Here is a 24,644-nt window from a genome sequence, read left to right as displayed (position 1 = left end):
ACCCTGCAGTCTGTATTGGAATAAATACTGTGTATTGGAAGCAGTGGCATTAGTTTAGGCACCATTGGTGATTTATTTGAGGCTGGTGTATTTCTTTCATACAGTAATGTGGTTGAGCAATTTAATTTGGTAGGAAAAGGACACTTTTGGAACTACTTACAGATAAGATGTTGTGTTGTGTCAAAGTCCTACAATACAGCTGATAATATATTTATAAACTATCTTAAATTACCATTTGAAAAACCACAAGGCCTCACAGTTTTATGAAGTAACTAACTCCCTCCTGTGTGATATGTCTCAGGGACCTCGGTGAAGAAATTGATGGTGACAGATGGTCGAAAATTTTGTCAGGATGTGGTAAATATGTGAAAGAAGTGAGGGGGAAGCTCACACAATATAAGGTACTGCATGGATTACTCCACAGAATGAAGTTGTAAAATAACAATAGCTGCTGGAAATGTAAAACTGAAATAGGAACTTTTCTGCACTGTATATGGGAATGTAGTTTGGTCAGACCACTCTGGATTAGAGTATTAGCAATGTTAAGTTGTTGGTTTGGTTCAGAAATCCCTTCAAGTCCAAAGTTGCGTTTACTGGGGGACCGGTTACAAATACCAAATGTATCCAAGTGTGCAATTTCTGTTATTATTGTGGGTCTAATAACTGTCTGTTGAGTTATTCGAAGACACTGGGAGACAACAGAGGCCCTGGAATTGAAAGAAAGGGTTAATGCAATGGTGGAAATAGCATTTTATGAATGTATGCTCAGTAACATGGCGATTAAGAGAAAGGAGTAACTCCTTGGGACTGGTTATGGATTCATATTGAAATGGAAGATAACTGCAGTGTGTTTATGTGACCCTGTAGAGTGATGTATGAGGACTTATGTGTGACATTTCATCATTTGTTTTCTTCTCTTTCCCACAAGATTCATTTGTTAATTTTTCTTTACGTGCCCTGTATTCTTGTATGCCCAGAAAATAATGTATGTATGCCATGTACAGAGCCTGTAAAACCAGGAAAAACTTGAACTGTAAAAAAAAAAAAAAGAAAGTTGGTAAAAATGTCCAAGAAAACATCACCGTTCTTGATTTAACTCCGAACTGAGCAGTATTCATTATTTGCTTCTGTAACTTACAATTACTGGCTCACTTTGCATCCCTTTTACACTCCTTCATCTCACTTGTGGTTGTTTCCATCTGTTTGGGACGAGGTTAGGAGTTGACTGGCAGAGGTCCTGCTCTCTGAAAGTCAGCGGCTCGCTGGAGGGGCTTGTTTCTATCAGGGGTGAAACACCCGCCCGTCCATCACCCTGACAGAGCTGACAGCCATTAAACCAAACCAGAGGAGTTCCTGCCAACAATCAAAGGGCTTTTCATTGAAGGAATCCAGCTCTGGCCTGTCATAGGGGAGGGGGCGTTCCCAGCTGTCAGCAGGACAAGGGGATACTCTGGGTATCCTCCCTCCCCTTTTTTTCAAAGTCTCTGGTCAAATCCATTGCATTGGTCAAGAGCAGATGCTCCGCCCTCTTTCTCTCTCTCCACTCTCTCTCTGTCTCTCTATTCCCTTAAAGTCAGTTTGTCATCTAATTAAGTTGTTGTCAACAATGCAATTAAGTTGTGTTGTGGGGCGTTATAGCTTGTGGGACTTTTCTCACTGACTTTAAAGTCTTCCTTATTCCCAATTCCACCTGATTTCTACATTAATGTTCATAGTACACAGTGTTCTCTTGCTCCCCAGTAAAGTCAGTGCTTTTATCCACCACTTGAGGGAGGCAAAACTAAACAAAATGTCTAGTAGCAGCATGATTCTAAAACCTTTTCAGAAATATTTACCTACAAGTCAACACATACTACCCCTCGGACTATATTAATGCATCAGGCATGTTAATGTTTAATGTGCTTTTGTGGACTTTGAAATCTTGCATTACCCTTTCCCATAGTCAGATAACTTTATTTAATGAAGTTTAAAACAAATTTGAATGATTCAGGCTGCAACAATCAGGTTTTTATCATTGTCCATTATTTTGACGGTCATTTTCTTGATGAATTGATTAATTGTTTGGTCTATTAAAGATCATAAAATGGTAAAAACGCCCTTCTCACTTCAGAGCACATGGTAAGTCCCACTGATGCAATGATATACAACAAATACAAGCAGCAAATCCTCATATTTAAGGGGCTGATATTATCATATGTTTGACATTTTTTGCATTAAGATATTTGCTTGGTGCTGTTTATTTTTTGGCCAGTTGATTATAAAATGACTGCAATAAAATACACACATCAGTCACACATTAGAAGCCATTTTGAAAAGATGAGTTTTGATTAGTTGTTTGAACTGGGAGAGGTCAGTGCCATCTCGAATGTGTTTGGGGAGAGTGTTCCTAAGGAATGGGGCAGCTATGGAGAAGGCTCTGTCACCCCAGTAGATACCAGATCACGCCACCCCTCCCTCATTATAACCCACTCCCCCCATTACCCTCACATAAACTACCCACCCACCCACCACCTCAGGTCTGACTACTCATTTCTACAAAGTATGTATCTATTCAAAGACAAAGGGAATAAATAAAACAGTACATGATGTTAAGAAAAAAACATAAAGCAAGATAGCTGCAGAGTGGGAACATATAACAGCCCCTGTGTATCAATTTGGCAGAAAGAGCAGGATCAAAAAGAAAAAGAAAAAAGCACAATTATAAAACAAACATGTCTGACTCACATGTGATATAAAGGGAATAATATGTTGTGAAATCTGTCTCCAGAAAAATCCCTTCAGATTAAATGTGAATTTAGAAAAATAGTAATAGCTTTGTGCCCTGAATCTGCACCTTTAATGAGAGTGACACTGTGATGTGATGTTGTTGCCACACTAACAAACTAAAACCACAGCGTTCTGTCTTTAACATCTCTGCATTCATTAACTGTGCATTGTACTCACACTAATCTGATGAATTATGTTATGTAGATACACACAAAGCAAATATCAACAAGCTGTTGTAACATTTCCGTCTTCACTTGCAGCACAGTGTCAGGCTACAGCCCTGTCTGATGCTTCACTGGGTCTACTATTATATAACCGGTGAGCCGCCTGCGTGAATCAATTATTCATCTCCATGTCATAACACTGAGGATGCTTTGATTATGACAGACAGCCAGACAAGGCAGTGCAGTAAATGGCAAAGAGCAAACACGCACCAATCTCCACTGAGTCATGTGAGGGACAGCACCTCCAAATAAGACTTGCGTCTCCGCTGCACTTAAGCACTGCATGAATGCTTGATTTAGAAAACAGCCCTCGGCAGTTGGAGAGTCAACACAAGCCTAATCCACACAAGCGAATGTCTGTAAGTCTTTCCACATGGGATTCACAGACAAGAGAGGAGGGCAGGTATGTTTTCTTTTTTGTCAGAAGTGTTTCAGGTATCTCCTATAAGCCAATCCAAGGCAGGTGATGTTGACTGACTACAGTGGTTGGGTCAAAGGTCAAGCAGTACAGCACGTTTTGATTTATCTGTTCTGGAAAACTTATCTGAAGTCAGAGGAAGAATGAAATAATGACGAGCTGTAAATGTTCAAAGGCTTGTTTTTAAGGTGGCTGTGATCGTGTCTCTGCACTCGGGGATGAAGAACAGCTCTATTCATGTTCACAGTAAATCATGAGGTTAAAACTCACCATACTTCATAAAGACACCCTGTCCTGTCCACTTCTTTTGTACTTTTTCGATTAAGTTTGGCTCCACAGAGCAGCATCTGGGAGCCAGTGATGGTACAGTGGTTAATTCCCCTGTCAGTGGAGCTATGATCAAAGCCCCCTGTCGGTTCTGATCTGTTTATAATATAACAGCTTGCAAACCAGAGCCTCTTAATGTATATGCTGCATAAAACAGACAGTTTGATATGTGGTGGTCAATAGAAAATCATCTGTTTAACCTCCCATATATATGTAGAAACAAAAGAACATTATGGAGAACAGAGTAAATGCAGAGAGAGTTAGTTCATTGTTGAAAGCTTGAATTGGCAGATCTCACATGTATATCCACACAAGCAATTTGCTCACAGCGAGAACAGTTTTGCTAATATGATGATCAAATGTTTGATGATCAAAGCCTCCTATTACACATCGGTTAAGGGGAGATTGTTTTGTCTTTTTCCAAGGTCAAAAATAAACTCTGAAACTCAGTGTTGCTAATATCCCTGCTTTCATAATTGTTTGCATGATTAATACAAGCTGATGTTTACAGTGAATGTGGGAATGCATGTCAGGTGTGAACCTGAGTCAGAATTGAGTCACAAATTTGATGACGTGGCTTGACAAAATCAAAAAGACGTACAACTCGACTTGGACTTTAACACCAAAGACCTGTGACTTCACATGGACTTGAGCCTTTTGACTTGAAAATACTTGCTACCTTCCCCCAAACCTTGTCATGACCCATCAAGCTAACGAAATTCATATTTATTTGTCATCCCTGTGTCTCCTGTTAAATTTTGGTAACCATTTTCTCATCTCGCATCAGATCCCACGTCCTGTCAATTTTCCCTCCTTTGTGATTATTTGCCCCGCCCTAATGTGTTTCACCTGTGTCTCAATGTGTTTCACCTGTGTCTCATTGTCTCCTTTGTCTTAGTTTATTTAAGCCCATCTTCCCCTCCTTTGTTGCCAGATTGTCTTTACCTTTGAGTGAGAGTTCCAGCATTTTCCTAGCCTTTCCTTCTTGTGACTCTGTTTTTGACCACCATTTTTGCCTGTTGAATTGGACACCTTCGCCTGTGCAACTGATCCCCCATGTACTGACCTGAGCCTGATTAAAGACCTTGAACTTTTATCCAAGTCTGTGAGTCTGCTTTGTGAGTCCCAGCAAGTCAACACTTAAAGGTCCAGTGTGTAGGATTCAGGGAGGCATGTTGGCAGAAATGAAATATAATTTAATAAGTGTTTTCTGTAGTGTATAATCACCTGATAATACAAATAGCTGTGTTTTTGTTACTTTAGAATAAGCTGTTTATATCTACATGGGGAGCTGAGATATGATTTTTATTTTGAACATGAAACTGCATACCTGCTTCTACTAATTCACTTGGTCTGTTTGTTTTAGAGAGGAAGAGACCTCTGTGGATAGTTTGGCTCCTGTTAAAAAAACCACCTGAAAATCTGGATCTTAAGTTATCAGAGCACACATAAGGAGCGACATGCTGAACTGTGTAGGAGAAACACTGGTTTGTAGTGTGAAACTGCTTTTTCACTGTTTTTTACCAGTTTTATACACCTGGTCCATTTTTTTTGGAGGAGAAGGGACCTCTGCATTTAATTCTGCTCCCGTAAAAAACAAAAGCAATTCTAACCAGGAGAAGTTACAGCTGCTTGCAATCTACATGCTGCTAAATCCCCTTAAATCTGACACACTGCTCCTTAAGCTCCCCAGATCCACTTTGCTGGAACCAAGCCATCAGCATCCAAACAAGTTGCAGGAGAGAACCATGAAAATCTGGCTTGTACTGATGAGCATCAGTTGAAAGAAAAATATATTAAAGATAATGTGAGGTTTTCAAGTTAAGTTAATTCATGTGTTTTAGTAAGTTACTAAAAAAAAATAAATAATAATTTAGTGTTTGTACAGTTTACTATTTATATATTTATGTTCACAATTATTATTTACATATTTATGTTAAAATATTCACAGCAGTATTGTTAAAAAAAGTTCAATCATTTGCTGGATCTGCCTCAGTAATAAAAGGTAGATTCTCATTGGTTAATTAGAAGACATGTGACCTATAACAAGGAAGTGTAACCTGGAAAATGTGGTAGTTGGGAAGCTGCTTAAGTGTTGAGCAAACTAAAGTGCTGCTCAAGAGAATGTATGTCTCCTTCCTGCTGTGTGCCCCAACCAGAGCAAGCCAACCACCACACATCGAACCCTGTTACAATAATGTCATTCATGTACATAAACTAGGCCTATGGTAGTCGACAAAAAACAAATTGCAGTATGCAAAACACGCAGGTCAAAAATTTCAGACGGAGATGTAACAACTTCTAACAAACTCGTTTTAACAAATAAATACACATTTTTAAAAGCATTCATGTCTTTTAGCAATTTAGTATACTATCACTCTGTTATTAAAATGGCATTGAATTTGGTGAAGAGTGCATTATGACTTGTTTAGGACTCAAAAATCAAAGTTAAGGACTTAAGACTTTGTACTTGAGTGACTTCAGACTCACACTGCAAAACATGACTTGGTCCTTCCTCTGAACATTAGTATCTAAATCATCACCTTAGTTTTTAGGAAGTAAAGAAAAGCCATTCAAATAGTTATTTTCCATCATTCAAGAAGTGTTTGCATTTAGTAGTTTCCTGCTGACAGTATTCAAGCTTTAACTTTTATGATGTGCTGGTGAATATGTGATTATTGAAGCCATCACACTGACGCCCACCAGTCCTATCTTTCTTTTAAAACAGAGCTTCAGTGTTGTATCATAAAAAATATACGTGTACAAGGCAAAATAAATAATCATGAGGCAAACAAAGCTATTCCTGGTACATTACCATTAGTATTGAGAGTATGTATTAATATTTATAGTCTACTTCACACTATTACATTTGCATGGCTTTGCTCGCTGCAGTCTAGTTTCTAAAAACGGATGTAGGACATTTCCTCTAGATTTACAAAGCGGCAGTAAAGAGTGATCTCATTACTGTGCTTATGTTTACACACACTGTTTAATAGCCCCACTATAACTCATTCTCAGAGGTTATCGCCTGATTGTTTGGTTTCTATTCTCAGCCTCCGCCTCATAAGTAATGACTCAGGATACAAACTAGGTGTATGAATATCTTAAGAGATTATTAAACATTACACAATAAGTCTCTCCAGGCTGTTTGTTTTTCACCCAGTCATTTAGGGCTTTGCATCTGTTTGTTTCTGTGTGCGTATAGTGCAGAACGTCAGACTGAATAGGAGTGAAATATATTGTGTCTGTGTGTGTGAGGGAGATAAAACAGGGGGAAAAGAGAGAAGAGAAATATAGAGAGGGAGGGAGAGATCAAAGACTATGGCCCTGTATCAAAAATGAGGTTGGAAGGCTCTCCCTCCTCTCTCCATCCGGCTCCCCTGATCATCGACCCTGAGGAGAATAAACTCAATCCATGTTAAATTATAGATTAAGGCCCAGCTCTGGCTATGGCTTGGCAGCTGCATGAGTGTCGAGCTGCACTGAGTTTTACACACTACTGCTGCTGCCGCCGCTGCTACTGTTGCCTCACCTCACTGCCTTATTAAAATCAACATCAAACACTTCACACAGATGAATAACGGGGTTTAAAAGAGATTGTATGAATATGTAAGGATTCTCTCGACAATGTGATCTCTGTGAGGCTGTGGCTGTGGTTTGTTGGCTTCGTGGATGAGTTAACCTTCAGCATCACTTTTCAGGTCACAAGTGTTTTTCTCACTGGGTATCTTTTATTCACAGATGAGCTTTGTTCTCTTAGCTCTGCTGTGAGATTATTCGGAAAGTGGTAGTTAACAATTTTATGGATATTGTTGCACTCTGTTCTTAAGATATTTCACGCAGATGGTGCAATCACAAGACTGCAGAGCATCAGAAATGCAAATGTTTTTATTTCAGTTGCAAAATGCTATCAATATCCATACCCACAGAGACTGGAGTATGACACAAAACAATTAAAAGAAGTATTTCTAACTTTAAGTTGTGATAATCAGTGGTGACAAACAGCCATGTCATCAAACAATGAGCTGATGTTGACATCTGATAAACTAACTGAGCATTCTGCTCCAGACCTCCTTCTTACACTTCGCATTGTACTGAGTTTAGTCATCTTTACTGTAAATACATGAGTGTTGTCTCTGTCGGGTTAGGGTTTGGGGGTCACAGTAAAAATGTAACAAACCCTCAACAAGCAAATCCTTGGTCACAAATGAGACAGAATGGTGAGCTGACATTATGAACTGAGTTGTGGGCAAGGCTGGAAATAATAAATTAGCTACTCCCATTATTGTAATTGTATTATTGTCTTTGTGTACTTTTTTGGCAACTTCAAAATGAAAAATAACTCAGGGCGTCGGTAGTGTAGTGGATAGTGCTGGCACTCCATGTACAGTGGCATTGCTTCACTGCAGAGGCCGCAGGCTTGAATCTGGCTCACGGCCCTTTGCTGCATGTCAGTCCCCACTCTCTCTGTCTCCCCATTTCACTCTCTGTCCTGTCATTAAAAGCAAAAAGCCCACAAAAATAATCTTTGAAAAATAAATTAAAAAAAAAAACAAAAAACTAGAATTACCACCCCGCAGTTGTTTGCCTCCATGCACCAGTCAAGTTTCTCTTACAGTTTACGTTTATGTCTGTAAAAACATGGATGTTTCAAGATTATTGTCACCATATCAGTATCTGACCAAATGTCTCGCCCTCTGTTCCTGAGATATGACGTTGAGTAATAGCCAGAAAAGTGTTTTGCAGAACATTATAATGTCACAGTGAAGCTGACCTTTGACCTTTTGGATATAAAATGTCAGCACTTCATCATCATATCCTACCAGCCATTCGTGTGAAGTTTTGTCATAATTAGCAAAAGAATTCTTGAGTTATGGCCAAAAACACGTTTTGTAAGGTCACATTGACCTTAACCTTTGACCTTGATTCCTCGTTTTAAGTGTAAGATATTACCTTAAGGTGTTCTTGAGATATTGCATTCACAAGAATGAGACAGATGCAAGGTCACAGTGGCCTTGATCTTTGGTCCTTGACCATCAAAATTCATTCTGTTAAGGAAATGTTTGTGCCAAATTTGAAGAAATTCACTCAAGCTGTTCTTTAGATATTGTGTTCACAAGAATGAGATGGATGCAAGGTCATGTTGACCTTGACCTTTGATCCTTGACCACCAAAATTTAATCAGTTCATCCTTTAGTGGGGCCATAGATGCATACTTGCACAACTGAGGCGGTAAGCAAAACTGAATGTTGCATAATCTTGTATTGTACTGTTTTTGTTTTGTTTTCGCTTTTTTCCCAAATGCATGTGGCTTTCATGCTGTGGGCAGAATACAGATGCAGCACAGTGAAGTTTAGACACAAGTTTAAATGCTCTGGCAAGGTACACTAAAATATTTTCCTTCTTGAAGACATAAGCACACTGGGCCGTTGGGAAAGAGACAGAGTGGCTGTTGACAGGTGAGGGAGGCTGGGCTTATTCTTGCCCATGGCAAAACCAGAGCATAATACAAGACGTGTTTCTTTGGATCAGGGATTTTCTGCACCACACTACCACCTGTAGCATCAAGGTAGATTGTGACTGGTGATGGTCCTCCTAAGTGTTCAGCTAAAATATTATTACCGTGTCTGTATAGTAACGCACAACAGCATCTATTAGTAGGTGCTGAACGTAGCCTTTTGATGATGCATGACTGCTGCTCTTTTTGATCACTTTTTGCGTTAGCACAAACTCAAGCATCAGGTTATTATGTAGCCCTGCACTCTTTCACCTCAGAGCATATTCTCTTCAAAACATCCTTGGTGAGGCTTCTTGTTATGCCACCAGCCGAGATCTCTTCTCCCAGCGTCTTTTCAGCATAGTGTAATAATAATCACTTATACCACTGGTTAGAGCTGTGGCAATCTTTCCTCTTCATAGGTATTTTTGCTGGTCTAAATCATCTTTGATTTTCATGGTGTGTAATTTCGCCAAAGCGAATCTGTGTAAAAGTTATTTTCTTATCCATTGATTTTGCCTGTTTGTGTTTTGGTTTGTTTGTTTTGGGAGAAATTGCATCCATCAAATGTGCATTGTGCTGAGACACAGAAAAATTATGAATTGATTTTACAGCTGTCACTTGACATTCTTGATAAGATGGTTCATGGGGGCCTGAGATTTTTTTTTCTTCCCATGTTTGGATTTCATTTTGTTCCACTGTTTCCTCGTTATTACAATTGAGAACACTTGACAACACTTGCTTTGCACTTTTTATTTTCTTTTCTCATGTTCTTGGTGCCCATTTATATTTTGCAGTGCTGTCCCTCTCCTTTCCCACTTTAACTTTCAGGATGCTTTACTCAGTGATTTTACTGATTTTAATCACCTAGTCCATTTGTTTTGGAGAGGAAGTGACCTTTGTGGATAATTCAGCTAAAAGCCTCCTGAACAATGAACAGTGAAGGAATTCTAACCAAGAGAATTCCCAGCTGGTTGCAATCTGCATGCCGCTAAATCCCCTTAAATCTTACACCCTGGACCTTTCAGTAAGAATTACAGTAATTGTGAACAGCAGTCATGAAAAGCTACATAAATCTGTCAATCACAAATTACGAAAAATAATCAGTTTTCATGCCACATTTTATTCACAAAACCAGCTGGAGATTGATTCACTCCCTTTTATCTGAAATGCAGCACTTTTTTAGTGGACAATTTATAAATAGCAGGAGAAAAAGCCAATTCTACATCTTGCATAAATATAGAGTCAGATGTATGAAAAATAATGAATGTATAAGTTTGGTACAGTCTGTGATTGAAAATAGAAATCTGTATCTGTTCTCAACAGCAATAGTGCAGCGACAATACTCTTACATAACAACACTTAGTATTTCCCTTACAGTAATTTCATGCAAAGCAAATCTCATAGGGCAGTCAAAGGCATCAAGATAATGTCCAGTATCAACATTCAGTGTATCAATGATACATGCAGTTTCAACATAACTACAAAACACAACAAGATCATGCTCCGGTCTACATTCGTTATGGCAATTTGTGTTTTTATGTGAGAGAAATCACAGTGATTCCTTTTTTGCTTCGTAAAGGGGTCCAATTGGCTTGTGATTTTGAGGCAGTTTCCATTACAAAACGTTACAGTAATAAGTGGCCCTCTTTGGTTTCAACAGTTGTCTCTCATTCTTTTACATCTAAGTATTGAAAAGCAGATAGAAAGAAAGAAAGAAAGAAAGAAAGAAAGAAAGAAAGAAAGAAAGAAAGAAAGAAAGAAAGGAGTAAATAAAGAAAGAAATGGGAAACTGCCCTTTAAATAGAGTTTGACGAACGGGAACTCACACTCCTGAGTTTAACACAGTGACACTTGGCAGAAGCTATGTGCTCAGCAGATAAAGACTGCATTTAATTTACCCAGATTTTTAAAAATCATGTCAGGGTAGTGCATGTGTCCAAAAATCACGGGGTATGGGAAGAGTCCCATATCAGCCACTTAATGGATAAACCTTCACTTAACACTTAGCTTGATTTTCTTCTTTCCTGCAGATGTTATGTTGGCAGATGATGCTGCTTAATCGCCACAGGAACCTTTGCCCACTCTGCACCTCAGATCCTGGCTGCACTTAGACTTTGACCCAGACTTGGTGTGTGTAATTGACATCAGAGTCCCTGCGGAGTCTGGCTGTTGATTTCTCTCTGAGTCTTCTCTGGGCTCTGGGCTCTGATTGGATACTGAACCTCTGCGTGTCTCCTGGTAGGATGAGCAGAGATCCTGCCATTTACTCCGATTGGCCTCTATGCCATCGACCATCGGCTGCAACTTCCTGTTGAGCTTCAGCAGTGCCTGGGAGAGACACGGGAGTACAGCATAAATAATGCATATTCAATGTCCTTAATTATGCACCTAATTCTTTCTAGTTTAAAAAAATATGGACTTCCCTGATCATTTTGAGATTATGAAAATGAGACTAGCAGTAAAAGTTTAGCTTTAGACATCAAGGGTTACCTACTTGGTAGAGAGGTTTACATATCCCATCTATCCACTCCAGCTGTAAGGCAGGGAGTTCATCTTTGCGGTTGCGGTCAAATATGGCCTACAGAAAGACGATAACCTTCTGTCATCCATGACCAACAACAATCATCATAAGCATTTGACAAAAAATAACAGATCACATCAAGAACATGTTTTATGTAAAGCCCATATGTCTTTATGAAACAGAAAGTGGAAAAATCCCAATGAAAGAAAAGACTCTGAAAGCTTGATTACTCACTGCTGGGGTCAGCTTTAGCTCAGACCTCTCTCTGTCACCTTGTTCAAAGAACTCACTCGTCACCAGCTCTGCAACCTTGGGACATAAATGCCATCCATCATTATTTTATCATTTTACTCGAACATGACACAACATTTTGGTGTTGAAATGTGGGCTCAGAGCTGGAGGGTGCAATTTTGCTGTTTTTTGTGCTCAATTTACTTTAGTGATTTAGCAAGAAAATGTTCTGTATTTTTCAGGGTGAACATGCAAATTTCTGGAGCCTGAAACTGTAGTACATGCACACTGATAAAAAATTCCATTCAATTCAATGTTAATATTATGTTATCTTGTGGACTTCTTTTGGGGGTTTTCTGTTTGTGTTTCTCCTTGTTTTGTTATTCATTCATGTTCAATCTGTTTCCTGTTTTATTTTGTAGATTCTCTTCTCATGTGCCGTGTCTGATTTTACTTGCTGTCTTTGTGTGTTTTCCTCGCCTGATTTCTATCACACCTGTCCTCCTTCAGTCTCGTTAGCTCTTCCCTGTTCCCAGAGTCTTCCCTTCACAGCTGTTCTGTATTAGTCTGGTTAGCTCCACCCTGGTGTTCCCACAACCTTGTTGTAAGTCAATCCCCATTTCTCTCCTTTTGCCCATGTCCATCTACTCCATCTGTGTCTTGTTCTTGTGATTAGTTTTTGTCTATAAATACTTGTGTGCTTGCCTTTGTTCCTGGTCAGTTCGTCTGCGTTTATTCCTGTGCTCATCCCCGTGTTCCTGGTGACATTTGCTGCCTGTGTGTCTTGAGTTCTGTTTGGATTATCTACCTGAGTTAATTGTGTTATCCTGGTTGGATTTCAGTTCATTTTGGTTCTTCTGTCACTTGGACTTTCTTTTATCTGCCTGTTCAGGATGTTTTTCATCAGCTTTATTAAAGCCTGCTTTTTGTTTAACTTCAAACCTGCCTGCTGCTCTGCATTTGGGTCCTTCCTGTACTGATTCCTGACAACATTCAGGTAACATGCGCAGTATGTGTCAGAAAGAGGTGTTTGGGGAGGATGGCTGGTGTACAAGGTGCAGGACTTTGGCACCAGAACTTCAAATCACATCCAGACTCCTGTCTTAGGTTTAGGCAAGAAAATGACTTTGGTTTTTGTTAGGGATATATAATAAGTTTGGATAGATGTTATTAAAAAATGTAATAAAAAATAATGCTGTAGTCCCTCTGAGCAGATACTGTATTGCCTAATGAGGCAGAAATCAACTGATGTGCATTGTCACTGAACATTTGCTGATAACTGAATTACATTGTCAGTAAACATTTTGCTTATTTGTTCAGTACCAACATTTTTTGCCAGATACGTTAATTCACAACATTTTTTTATTATGTTATTAAACAGAATTTGCTCACTGTTTCAAAGATAATGTAATTTCTAATAGATAGGGCTGTCTTTAATTGTCATCACAATATCAACTTGTGCAATAAACACATTGTGAAAACTGCCACATTTTGTGAGCTGGCTAAAAGAGTAGAAAACTGTATTGTAAAATCTAACTATGATTCATTTTTATTGATTCCTTTTATGTTCAGTTCAATGGGTTCAGTTAAAAGTATGAAATAGTCCTTTTTTTTAAGATAGAAAAGTCTAGTCTGAAATGGGGGGAGAGAGAGAAAACGACTTGCAGGAAAAGGCTGGAGTTGGAATTGAACCTGCAGCTGCTACGGCAAGGACACAGCCATGGGGCACCCACTCAACCAGGTGAGCTAAAGGGTACCTTACTTTCTTTTTTTTTTTTTTCTTTTTTTTTTTTTTAATTAAACAAAGAATTTGTTGTATTTTTAGCAGTATAAAGCAACACAAACACCTTACAGAGTACACTCATACCTTCCTATATCATGCAGCCTTAGCACAGATGAGAAACTTTGTGATAGGGACTCAAACCTGTTTGGATATCTTCCAAGGACGAGTAACTGCGCCCAGATCACATCCTGTCATCAACATGGACCTGTTAATGACATCAAAGCTCATTTCTAGCTACTGATTTTGCTCATTGCAGTTAGTGATTTTGACACAGGAAAGTCTTAGAAACCTGAGAACTTCTCTGTGTCCTTCATCTGTCCAGCTGAATTCTCCAGACAGAACACACTCAAAGAACTTGGTTCTGCGCCTTACAAAGAGACAGTCAAGGATACAGAAAATATGAAAAGGCAAAAGAACACAATCAAAGACAGTTCTCACCACAGGAGTACACTGTAAATAACACAAATCAAAATGTGATTCTTTTGATAACAAGGATTTATCCAATAACCTATAATCTATTTCAATTTATTTTTGATCAGTCGTGAACTACTTCAGCTCTGAATCCATTTAAAAGACTACTTACTCAAAGTGCAAAGTAAGGTCTGTGGACAGAATAGCCTGCTTCAATAGTTGCATCATGTTGCTGTACTCTTCAGAGCAGAGGTTTGCAAAGATGTTGTGACCCTGTGAGAAGGAAAAATACAATAGCATGCAGTAGGTGCATACACAAAAGCAGGTAAGGATGAGTAATAGTGGCTAAAATGTCTCTGTACAGCCAATGCATTGGTAAAGTCATCGCTCACTGTCAAATGCAGCTCTCATTATCAAAGTTAATTAGCAACGGGTATAGACTTTCTCTGTCTTCTGTTAAAAGAAATCAATAGAGAACACAGTTCCTAATGATCAAACTGATCAAAGTAGCCTCATAATGTCACTAGTGGTCACTGCTGCCGCCTACCAGCACTGCTCCAAAGCTAAAACTGTGCTCCAGTGGCTCTTTGGTTGCCCCGCTTTCTACGACAGAGTCTTGAAACAGTTTCCAAATAAGACATGTAGTCATTGACGATTAGGTGCCTTTATTTGGTGATTTATGGTATTTTTAATGATGTAGAATTTGTGGTTTTTGTATGTTTTCTCTTTGAGTTTGGTGTATTTGACCCATCTAGGACAGACATTCTAGGTTGTGGTATGTACGGTATGGTTAAGAGAATAAACACCAAATAACACCATAACACCATGTGAAATTGGCGCTATTTGTTACAAGCAACATTGTATTTGATGCTTGTGTTAATGAAAAGGATCTAAATTATTGACTATTCCTGGTTACCATTAAAGTCTCATTAAGAAGTACATGTTTGCAATATGTTATATCACTTCAAGTTAGCTCCCTGGTCAAGGAAAGCAAACTAACAAGACCACAAAAAGAAAAATAGTTACATAACCCAGTACAGCTACTACAGTAAACCTCTGACTTGAGTATTTTCATTATGAGAAATACTGGCCTGACCTCACTTTGTAGGATCATGACTGCATGGTTGAAGTGATGATGCTCCAGGGTGGCTGATGTCCCGTACAGCAGAGCCAGAGCAGAACCTGTCCTGCAGGGAAAATAGGGCAGTGAAACTTTAAGTCCCCTATAAGACACCACACTGTCATCATACTGTTTTTAGGCCTGTGTCACTCACTTGGCTTGAAATGCGTTGTTGGTGCCTCTGTGGTCCAAGTCATGGCACAGGCAGCCAACCATCAGTGCCAGTATCTCAGCCTCTGACAGGACATCCTGGAAACTGGCTGTCTGCCGGAAGTAAAGCAGATAAAAGGTATAGCAGATAGGCATATTCATACCCATCCACTTAAAAGTCAGCCACAGAATTCTCTATTTATTGTCTTCATTTTTACTATCTTTACCAGGCATATGTCTGGAGGGGATCATGTGTTTTGGTCATGTGCATGTATCTCTCTACAACTAATCTCTCAAACTACTGGACCCATCAGCCTAACATTTTGTGTGCACATTTTATGACTGTATGCTCCAGGACCTCTTGTGGTTGCAGAGAGTCACAATTGTTGAAAAACCTGTTTTATTAACTGTTTTATAACATCATCAATTGCTGACTCTTCACTCCTCCTAAATGGACAGTAGGGACCGCAAGTCATCAACAAAATCACATAGCTAAAGCACTGAGTAAAGGGCCTCATCTCGACTAACAAGGAGCCTTACTGTTGCATCTTATCTGTTGCAGGCCAAATTTTGCCTTTGTCCACTAGGTGTAGCTCAAGTTCACCAGGAACAGCCCTGGGCTTTGAGGCCAATTTGAAATCATGGCCAAACTATGGAATTACAACGTCTGTCACATGAGGCAAATGGGCCCAAAAAGACTTTTTCACATAGACTTACATTGTGAAAGAGACGTCTGTAAATAAGTGGATACATTTTTTTGAGCGTCACAACCTTTACAAAATGATTTGTTTCACTATTAGAATTTGATCCATTCCTTCCGATAACATTTTTAAAGTCTAGAGCAAATCGAGATAGTGCATGGCTAAGCCACTCAGCCAGTGAAAGTCTCTTGTGTGCTTGCTCTATGGGCCCAACAATGCAGAAAATTCAGGTAATTTCTGGGAAGCTGAACTTTTTTTTCTTCATGCACCACTGAGCAACTGTCATAGGATTGAACGGGGCTCCATCTTCAACGCTATATCCAGTTCTCTTTGTTGCTCATGTTGCAGCTGCCCGCATGCATTATCTAAAGTGGCCACTATAAGCTTTGCCAGGCGGCCGCGTTACAGCTGTGATGCAGCCACCTGGCTGAGATCTGCACCGTACTACAAGCACTTTCCTTTTTTAAGAATATATTTTTGGGGGCTTTTTGTCTTTGTTTGATACGACAGCTATAGCATGAAAGGTGGAGTGAGAGAAGGGGAATGACATGCAGCAAAGGGCGGTGGGTTGGAATCAAATCCATAGCTGCTGCGGCGAGGACCCAGCCTTTGCTGGTGGGCACCCCTGAAAGCACTTTTCTAGTTTATACTGCATTAGCCGTTGCCATTTAATAGTATAGGATTGGATAAGATGGGTTATGATAGGATATCAACTTAACCCAAATGTTCCTCTCTTAATGATGTGTCTCCTGTGATGTTTCCTCCTAATTATGTTTTGTTTAGTGACTGGTTGTTTAGTTTACTAAGTCCACTGAGACTTATTTTTCTCATGACAAGCTTTAAAAATAACCTCAACAACTTGTTATCCTCATCAAAGGTCTAATCATGGATGGTTTGTTTTGGTGTAAATTGCATTTGCTGTGGATCGAAAGTAAACACGGAGAGGGACTGCAGGAAGGGAACATATGACACAAGAATCTGGCATGTGAGAAGTCTGAGATCTTGAAACTTACTGTGATCATAACAAACATGCACTGCGACACATTGAAGGCATGTCTCCAGTTGTGATACGCCACAGTTCGATAGTTCTTCCTCACAGTCAAAAGCCAGCGGCACAGAACCTATAAGAAGACAAACATACAGGTGATAAAGATAACATGGACACTGTTGACCCTGACAAACCTATAACGGCAGCACATATTCCTCATAACCCAACCTCGTAGTCAATTTTAAACTTTTGGACGACACCGAGTTCCAGAAACATCCGGAGTGACGCGGTGATCATGGCGTCATTGTCCAAAGAGAAGTCGTTGAAGTGAAACTCATCAATGCCTAACTCACTGCTCAGGGGGATCTTAGCTGCCTAAGGGGGACACAGGACAGAGCTGTCAATCATACAGTGCCAGCATGGGAAGAAGAAAAGCACTAAAACACATTGGGAGACAGTTTTTAAATTACACTTCACCTTCAACCACTCACACTTATCAGATTTAATACATTTTATAAAGTTAGTATATTGTTATTGTGCATATATGAATGCTGTCTTCTCTGAGATTACCTTGAGTCTGTCAACTTCTACCTTGGAACAGGTAGCGTGGTAGGACAACATCTGAAAAAAAACAAAACAAAATAGTTATAGAATACTGACGTTAATGAGGTAAATGTACTAAATTTACCTCAGACCAACTCTGAACGAGACACTCAGTGCTGCAGAAGATAATCAATATGTTCCCAGAATGTTATCTATCTTTTCTACTTCTCTTGTTACATAAGCCGGATCAAAGAAAGTACATCTCTGCTTTTAAAACCAATTTGTTGCCGTGCTTTGGGTCTCCTGACAGAGAAGGAAATCCAGCAGGTGTTTAAAGAAACAGCAAAGATTGTGTGGCAGAAATACAGGAGAGTGTGTGCTGCCTTTGATGAGAGGTGAGCAGACTGGCACATGTATTTATCGTGAATTATTGAAAGCAGCTGAAATATTTATGGTAGAGAGGCAGAACCATGTTTGCCGAGGATAATGTGACTGCTCAGGTTAGATACAGGGCATCGGAGCAGAACACTGATAGAGACACTAATGAATGGAGAGTCCTCCGTCAAGATTAACATTAATCAGTGACACCACTTTCCTCCATTATTATTTTCTCACACAATCATTTTAAATCCATTTAAAGGGTGTAACAAAATGTGTTTTTTTACTTTTAGAGTAATTTAGATTGTTTTAATTAATTTTAGTTGTACAGAACAGACAGGCCTACCTAGTATTTTAAATATATCCGTCGATGAAAATCCATCTTGTGGTGTATCATCATTGCTGGTCCACTTCAAAGCACAGCTTGTATAGTCTCAGTGACTGTAAAACTTCATTAAGCATATGTAAATAAGTGCATATTGTTTTTTTATTGAATATATAAAGATGTAAATTTTTCATAGATACAGCCTGTTTAAAGCATGTTTTAATGCAGTACAGATGAAATACTGTACTGTAATGCATTCATAAGCCTGTCAAGTGCTTTGAAAGGACTAGTAGCAAGTGGATGATGTATTTCTGTAATATCTCTGTAATTTTACCTCTGTATTATTTTTGTAATATCAATGTGTCACATTTAAAAGTAATGGTGGGAAAAGAGAAGGGGAAAAACACTAAAAAGAGTCATACATACAAAACAAATCTATATAAATATCTTCTATCCTCCAAATTGTGAGGTGATGGCTAAAAAACTATATATCAACATGTTGCAGTGCTTACATCCAGCGCGACAGACTGCTTGGCCCACGTCTTCTTCACTTGGTTGTACATCATAGTGTTGTTGATTCCAAGTCCACAGAATATCACAAAAGCCTGCACACCAAGAAAAATAAAGTGACCCTTAAAAATTTGGTGCAATGTGTATCCAATGCATTAATGAACACTTAAAGGTCTTGTGTGTAGGGTTTAATGGCATCTCATGTATCAAGTAGGTAACAGAACTACTTTGACCAAAGTGAAAATGTGAACAGCCCCATCTAGAGCCAGTGTTTGATTTGTCCGTTCTAGGCTACTGCAGAGCAACATGGTGGACTCCATGGAAGAGGACAATGGATGTATAGAGAGGTGAGGCCCTGTTCATTCCTATGAAAGTTGCTCAGTGGTGCATGAAGCCAAAAATTTGACGTCCCCATAATTGGGCCCACAGACCAAGTGCACGAGAGACTTAAGTGAGCGTGCCTGCTACTTTCAATTTAGCCTGTCACTACCTTGTATAGGGATAAAACGATTTAATTGTGCAGCTCTTCTAGACCTTCAAAATGTTATCAGAGTGAATGGATCAAATCCTGATAGTAAAAGAGTCATTTTACTGGGGTTGTGATACTCAAAAAAATGTATACACTTATTTACAGATGCCTGTTTCCCAATAAGTCTACATGAAAAAGTATATTTGGGCATCGTGTGATTGGCAACTATGTCAAATTGGCTTCAATTCCAGTGCACTTCCTGGGGTCCTGGAGAGGACCCACTTTGTATATCGATATAAACCGCTCATTCTAAGGTAACAAAAACACAACTGCTATTTTCAGGTTATTATAAATAAATAAAAACATATTTATTAATATCATACACAATTTCTTTCAATAAATGCCCCTAAATTCTGCACACTGGACCTTTAAAGTTTTGATGTAACAACTGATAAAAATCTGACCTCAAACAGTCTCTGATCCGCATCATTGAATGTCTTCCTGTCTAGGCGATTCAGAATTTGTGCGACCCCTGCAGAAAACACACACACACACCATTGACTGTAACAGAAAAACGGGTTTCCAAGTGTGCACACATTGATTATTTATGGCCAACTTACCAATTATCTGATGAGTTCTATTCCAGATAGGGACACACAACACTGATCTGATGTGAAACCCCGAGGCCTGGTCAGCCTGTGAAGAGAGGAGACAGTGACAATGCGTGATTGAAAAATCTATAGTGGATCCACTTTTTTGTTCCTTGACCAGGTAATTAATGAAACATAACACATGCCTTTGTATTTGTTAGGGTTGTGGTGTGTGTCTGTGTCTTGCTGCAGTCACGAGCTCGTACTGTATGTGCATTAGTGTAAGCTCTGAGAGATCTTATGGGGAGACTATTGAGTCCACACCTCAGCATCAAAGCGTGGGTCCTGACACACATCACTGATGTTAACCGGCAGTCCTGTGGAAGCCACCAGCTCAGCAATGCTGTTATTGATCAGCCAATCGGAACACGATAGCTTCTCCATGCTGATGTGGCAATAACAAACAGGAAACAATAGTCAGGTCCAGGCACTTCAATGGGCTACAGAACAGCAGTAGTTCTTACTAGTTTTGTGTTATGGAGTTTTATAAATGCAAATCGCATCTATATGTATCCATATATGGTGTGTGTTGCTGATTTGACTTAAAGTATCGCCCCCAAAGTTAATATAATTCTGTCAAGTTCATGATGTCTCTTCACCTGATGTCACGGTCCATGTTGCACAAGGGAGACATGAGCTCAAACGTCTTGGAGAACTTCACAACCTGTACAAGAGTTTTATCACAACCAGCACCAAGAACATTTCACACAAGGATAGGTGAGTTTTAAACATGAGAATCTATGTGGTTTAATGAAAAAACTCAAGTAAATGAATTTGTGAGGCAGGAACGAATTAAAAGCTGGGTCTCACAGGTGAGTCGCTGTCTTCCAGGAGAAGCACAGAGCAGCGTTCACACTGCAGCAGGGTCAGCGCTCGCTGCATGATCTTCCTGACAATCTTTTCCAGGTCAGTCTGCTCCTCAAATAGGTCGTTCACCACCTCCAGCAGAGCCTGTGGCCACGACAAAGGGCACTAATGACTCATGTGCTGCACAGTGATGACACATGTATTTTTTTTTAAATTAGGTATAAATATGTTGATGTTACTGTTGACTCTCCAGTTGCTATAAAACAACCAAACATCTTTTTGAAAATGCACATTTTAAATTACCCGACTCCTTTCATACTCCTTGCGAGACTCCGAAAACAGCTTGGCATTGGAAATCGATATTCCACAGAATGGTAGATACATCTGCAGTACCTGAGTAAGAGTACCAAAACAGTGGTGAAAGGCATGCATAATCAATAATAATGTTAGCTATTTGTATGCTAAACAAAGAGGCATAAAACTGGGTAAGAGAAGAAGAATAAGTGAGTGGGGGAGGGGTAGAAAATCATGATGGTGTTAGCTGTTTCTCTGCACAAACGTCTCTCAGATAGATCCCCTGTTAATGAAGTATTGACTTAGAGAAAGAAGGCATTTAGTGAGACATCAAGGACCCTTAAATATCTAGATATTTTTTTCTCTTTTTTAGTGTCTTTGTTGCTCAAAAGCAGTTACTGAAGTTGTTTTCTTTTGCTTTGTTTAGAGTTTAAGTGTTGATTTACATGCAGCAAAATCATTACAATAAGTCGAATAGTTGAATTACCGCAAACTCAAAACTTTGATTTCCTTAGAGTGGAGGCCATGGTTTTCCACAACTTTATTCTGCCACCTTGTGGACATACCGTTGCATCTCGGTGCAGCTAAACTCTTGCAAAGGTGAATAAACACAAACTGCACCAGCATCTCTCGGTCCCTTCCATGTATTAACCCAGAGTGAGTCAAACGAGTACCATTACTTTTTTTATTGCCTGGCTACACACTCTAGTACGAGATATTATTTTCTCAACAGCAATGGGAGAATGAAACTGTATTCATAAGCTGTGAAACTGTGAAAAAGAAAAAAGCTAATACATGCAGATTGTAGTAAACCCATCCCGAGTGGATTGCTCGGGGAGCAACTGAAAGTGATTCCATTCAAAATGTGTTTCCTATATTGCATAGCTAGACATATTTAATGCTCCACACTTGAGTAAGAGTTTGACCTCCTCCCTTCATTTCTCTGGTGTTTTGCTTCCGAGGGAACACTTTGGCCCTCTCCACAGCCATTAAGAAGATTCACAGTACAAACAGTGTTTTCAGCTGCGTGGCTCAAGAGCTACTGTGCAATAAGTGTTAATGTGTGTGTGTGTGTGTGTGTGTGTACGTGTGCGTGTGTAGTGGTGGGGTACACAATGCTAAAGAAACCAATTTTAACTGCATCTTTAAAATACCCTTAATGGTCAAACCAACCGCAATAATACCAAGGATGTAAAATAGCCAATAAAATGCATGTGAATGTGAAAATCCCTGAGCTGGGACATAACAGAAGCCCACCTTCTCATCGTCCTCAGTGAAAGGAGTGCCCATGGGATTTTTGTTGATTGCTTGTACAACACCTATGACCTCTCCATCACTGTTACAGATGGCCATACAGAGGATGGACTGAGTCTTGTAGCCCGTTAACTTGTCTATCTCATCACTGAAGCGGTGGTCCTGGAATAGTGGTCACATAAACACATACAGTCTTACACATACATCAAACATGCACAATCCTACATTAATACACACACACACTTCATTGTGCTCAGTAAATGTCAGCACACTTAACACTGTGGTCCTGTACGACTACATTGCTTCAAATATTTATGGTTTGTGCGCTTGTGTCAGGTATTATTTGGCTATTTAAATTCACTGCTCTGCAGGAGGCCTCTTGTTTTTACTATAAGCAGGAAAAAATCTAATACCCCTGACACATATCTACACTATTGCAGTAATAGACCTCAGGGGGATCCGCATCATCATGTTCCCTTAGCCTCCCATGCAGCCCAGGGCCATGATATAATGATGTGGAGCGCAACTGGTAGCATATACGACCAGATCTGGCTTGTGGGAAGAATTATAACACTTGCTTTCCTGCCTTTTTCTTTTACTATTATAGAAAGAGTGTATTCTTATTATTCTGACATAACTGAGGTAATAACCCAAAGTCTTTCTCCATTTAGCTGGGTGACTATTTGCTCAATTCACAGAGTTTAACTTCAAAAACAACTGATTAAAATTGACATTTAATGTAAGAATGTGACCAAAGAGACACTACTGTCTGTGTCATGTTTCTTCCCAATGATAAAAAAAAAGTCTGATCTTCACACCAGTTACTCATCATTAATGAATTGCTCCACTCACTGTAAATATGTCTGCATTAATTTGAATAATGTGTATTTATCATAAGGCTCACATTTACCTCATATGCGTTTGGGATGTTTACAGTTTCTCCATGCTCTGCCACATATCCAATGATACCCTTTCCCCATGGCACCTGCACTTCATTGGAGTTTAGGGTGCTGGATGATGGTCTGACAGTGGTGCCTGAGTGCACATCAAAGAATTTGGACACCAGTGTCCTCTTGTGCGCGGGTCCCTCTACAAGGAAAAGAGAACACCTGTCCGCATCCACCAGGATACACACATTGATCAGGATCTTATAGCTGAGGTTTGTCAGGTCCAAGTCGTTGGAGATATCCTTCACCAACTCCAAGAAAAACTCCCTCTCGTTGGTTTCCTTGAGTCTGTATTTGTAGTCGATGGCGCTGGAGGCGTACTGGGGCACGTTGACCCTGGACTCCAGAAGGGCGCTCAGGATGTGCGCGGTGGTAGGAGGAAGGGAGCTGGCTTTACGCAGGAGCGCACGGCGCCTCATGCTGGACTGGGACTCGTGTTCGATCAGGCTCACATGCTCGTCGTAGGTCCGGTGTGTGGTGGTGGCTTTGGAACGGGCGAAGTTGCGTCGCAGCTCCATGTGGGACGATCTGCGCCGGAGCCCGTCTGGGTTGGTCGGCCAGAGTGGGTCCCTGGCAGCGCCGCGCTTCTCCTCCGCTGTGGGCACTTTAGACGGCGGATGCTCCTTCAGCCATCTGCTAACTTGCTCACATTTCGCCTTCCGAACCAGATACTCCTCGAAGAGATCTGGGTGGCAGTCCAAAAACGCCTCTATATCCGAGAAGTCAAACGTTGTCATGGTGAAAGCTGCTGTGGGGACCAATTGAGGCACTCGAATGAAACAGACCAAGAGTTAGACGAGTGGGTGATGCGGCAGCAGCAGAGCTTCTCTGAGAAGTGATGTCCTCAAAACATTTATTCATTCGCCCCCCCACCCCCTATGAGTCAGTCCACCGTGTTCTTCCTTGAAGTACTGAGCAAAAGTAGTCAAACAGATTCAGTTTATTTCAGACCTGATCGATGACGCCTGAGAGGCGCTACAGCTGTCAGTCAAGTCCAGATTGAGCTGTGCCTCTAGGGATCCCTGTGAAATACTATGCAGAGGTGTAGAAAAACACAGCGCCTATATATTCTCCTTAGAAACTGTAAAAAAAACAAACAAAACAAAACAAACAAAACTGCAGGGCAGGCTGCTCTCTTTATTCCATACCGCCAGAGATACTGTGTGCAAGGCTCCAATCAAAGCCCAGTACGAATTTATATTTGAAACGTGCAGGCAAGACAGTATGTGTGCCTGTTTGACAGAGAGTCTACAAAGAAAATATGTTCATTTAAACAACACACACAAATAAAAACACCCACACACTACATCTGTGGTTGTAAAACGTG

The 24,644-nt window shown here is 40.0% G+C and overlaps 1 protein-coding gene across 1 annotated transcript; it reads right to left on the bottom strand.

The window, feature by feature from the left end:
• Positions 1-10,425: 10,425 nt before the first annotated feature.
• pde11al (phosphodiesterase 11a, like) lies at positions 10,426-24,054 on the bottom strand. The gene is made up of 20 exons (XM_049584191.1): positions 23,281-24,054; positions 22,374-22,532; positions 21,126-21,215; positions 20,826-20,966; positions 20,615-20,679; positions 20,280-20,400; positions 19,986-20,061; positions 19,830-19,897; positions 18,899-18,991; positions 17,711-17,761; positions 17,369-17,515; positions 17,166-17,273; positions 15,456-15,565; positions 15,278-15,368; positions 14,354-14,454; positions 14,060-14,137; positions 13,912-13,975; positions 11,991-12,065; positions 11,730-11,813; positions 10,426-11,563 (listed from the first exon to the last, which is right to left on the bottom strand). Exons 1-20 carry the CDS (start codon positions 24,052-24,054, stop codon positions 11,291-11,293), a joined length of 2,769 nt encoding a protein of 922 aa, XP_049440148.1. The 3' UTR covers positions 10,426-11,290.
• Positions 24,055-24,644: the final 590 nt, after the last annotated feature.

Source organism: Epinephelus fuscoguttatus, linkage group LG8 (genome assembly GCF_011397635.1).
Source record: "Epinephelus fuscoguttatus linkage group LG8, E.fuscoguttatus.final_Chr_v1".
NCBI classification, from domain to species: Eukaryota; Metazoa; Chordata; class Actinopteri; order Perciformes; family Serranidae; genus Epinephelus; species Epinephelus fuscoguttatus.
The sequence above is the reverse complement of the archived record's forward strand: the minus strand, read 5'-3'. Positions and strand labels throughout refer to the sequence as shown.